The sequence below is a fragment of the Phalaenopsis equestris genome, unplaced genomic scaffold (genome assembly GCF_001263595.1).
Source record: "Phalaenopsis equestris unplaced genomic scaffold, ASM126359v1 Scaffold000090, whole genome shotgun sequence".
NCBI lineage: Eukaryota > Viridiplantae > Streptophyta > Magnoliopsida > Asparagales > Orchidaceae > Phalaenopsis > Phalaenopsis equestris.
Window position 1 is genome coordinate 556,998 of NW_018164532.1, and position 2,564 is coordinate 559,561.

The window sequence follows — 2,564 nt, forward strand, 5'->3', positions numbered from 1 at the left end:
GTTTGAAACTTATTTGTGAACAATCTATTCATGCTTGGCTCGAATATGTTCGTTTATAATCTGAGCTTAAAAAATATACTTGTGTAAACAAGTAGAATATGGGTTAACAGCTCTACTCAAATGTTACCACAGTTTTTAGTATTAACTAACCAAACTCACTCAAATAAATTATGTCCTTTCCAACTTGCTTACTCGCCGGTCATCCAAATTGCCCCGCCACCGCTTTATCGGGTTTCTTTGCCAGACGGTACAACAAACCACCGGATACAGTAAGTTTCCCGGTTCCCGACCGCACGTGCCCCGCTCCAGTTCCACACTTTCACCCGCTCCCCCACCTCCTCTGCGTGGCTGATGAGCTAACGGCACCATCGCCTCTTTAATATTCCATTTTTATTCTTATTTTCACCAACAAAATAACCCCCAACCCCACCCACAAATCAAACCCCGAGTAAATAACCACTAACAAGTAACAATAAATAAATAAAAACTAATACACGATAAAAAAATATAAATATTTTTTTATCTTAAAACACTTGGTTACGTAAATATGTAATATTAAATTTATTTTAAACAAAAATTTAAAATTTAAAATCACATCTTATTTTTATTAAGTTATCGTAATAAAAATCCTTTTTTGATTTAAATACCTTTTTAAAAATTTAAGTTTGATTACAAAAAATAAATAAAAGAATAAAAAGCCAGCTTCTTGCCTCCTCGCTCTTTAAATACCTTTTTAAAAATTTAAGTTTGATTACAATAAATAAATAAAAGAATAAAAAGCCAGCTTCTTTTCTCCTCGCTCTCTATCTCTCTCTTTATTATCTTGGGCTTAGACAAGGTAAGCGGTTTTGCACTCTTACACTCTCCTCCATCCATTGCTCTTCTCATCCCCATGAGAATCCGCAGAAGGCCAGCCTTTCTCCTCCCTTCTCCTCCTAATCAAACCCCAGATCTATTAACTCAAACTCATGAGCTCGCAAACAACCATACATGGCGCTCCCAACCAGCTGATCAGCAAGATTTCAATAGAAAAGTTTCAGAAGGCCGGTTATTGCACTCAGTTGAAGATCTGAAACCAGAACACAACAAAGCTTCTCCTTTCTTTGTTCTGGATCAGGTAAACAAAATGAATAGATATTACTCTGCCATTTTCTCCTCATAAAAAAACCCTCCTTTACTTCTTTTACACCTTTCCTTTTTTTTTTCTTCGTTCTTCAAGTCCGATCAAAGCTCCCTCTCCTCATTTCTCGATTCGAACAGAGATCTGAAAGAACCTCATTCTCAGAATCCATCGGTTAATGCCACTAAAAGGTCAGTCAAAATCACACTATTAAATCCACTCATAAAAAAAATCCCCCTTTTTGCCAACCGTGATATATTAGTTTGGTTATAGCAGCTCAGGTGCACCGCCGCCACCGCCGCCGCCGCCGGCGAATAGGAGGAGAAGACCAGCTCTGTTAATGGAGGGTTCGAGGTGTAGCCGAGTTAATGGAAGAGGGTGGCGTTGCAGCCAGCCAACGCTGGTTGGTTACTCTCTCTGTGAGCACCATTTAGGTAAAGGTAGACTGAGGAGTATGAGCTCAGTTAAGGAGAAGCTTGAAAATAGTTCGCCGGAGGTTGAGTTGAGGAAGAAGACGAAGAAGAAGATTGGAGTGTTTAAAGCTAGGTCTCTTAGCAGTCTTCTCGGTGATGAGATCGCCGGCGATTTGGCATTGCCGCCGCAGCATCTCCGGCGAACTGGTGAGAGGTAATAATATTATATCTGTCTTGATCATTTGGCTTAAATGTCTTAATTTTATTCGAAGGATCATGCATGCAACTAATGTCTCTCTTTCTCTATATATATTTATATATATTAATTAGTTTGTATGAACATTATGATCGAACATGTGAATGATTGTTTCTGTTTGATCAAAAAATGTTAGATTTATTACTTTATACGTATGAAAATTAAATAATTTTATATATTAGGTTCATTGAAAATCTCATGAGTATTATTTCATGAACACTTAGTTCTTATATAAGGAAATTGGAATACTTGAATAATGGAGAAAATCATTTGTTCATTATTTGGATGATTGTGTGGATCGCATTACTTCCCGTCGCAATGGCATGGCATGATTGAAGGTGAGTTAGAATGTAGTCCCGTGCACAACAACGCGGTATGATTTATGCTAAGTTATAATGTAATTCGAACGATCATCCACACGTCTGTTGATCCATACATAATGTTAGAATGTGTTAAATGACTGCAATGATATATATGACAAGTGCAACTATTTAGAGAGTATAGTATATAGCTTGTTGTAAAATTATGGCTTGGTATTATAAGTATTTTTAGTTTGAATTATTGTATATTTTATATGTTGGACCAAGAAATGTGGGGATGGATTGAGCTTAGATTAGAAGTGTAAGTGTTAAAATGACTGATAAACTGATTTTAAAAAGCTAATCAGGATTTAGATTCGAGCCTTTTCTGATTAATTAGAGGCATTAGTTCTTGAGTAATTATGATTATTTAAAAATTCATTAACGCATAATATTCTTAAAGCATACCTGAATTC

General features: G+C 36.3%; 1 protein-coding gene across 2 annotated transcripts; it reads left to right on the plus strand.

Annotated features, from left to right (window-relative positions):
• The first annotated feature begins 815 nt into the window (after positions 1-815).
• Positions 816-1,811, plus strand: LOC110020057. Of its 2 annotated transcripts, none has more exons than XM_020718029.1 (3): positions 816-1,117; positions 1,220-1,311; positions 1,394-1,811. In XM_020718029.1, the coding sequence occupies exons 1-3, from the start codon at positions 893-895 to the stop codon at positions 1,749-1,751; spliced, it is 675 nt and encodes a 224-aa protein (XP_020573688.1). In that variant the 5' UTR covers positions 816-892; the 3' UTR covers positions 1,752-1,811. The 2 variants fall into 2 exon arrangements, with proteins under 2 accessions (XP_020573688.1, XP_020573689.1); XM_020718030.1 differs by having other exon boundaries at positions 1,397-1,811.
• The last annotated feature ends 753 nt before the right edge of the window (positions 1,812-2,564 follow it).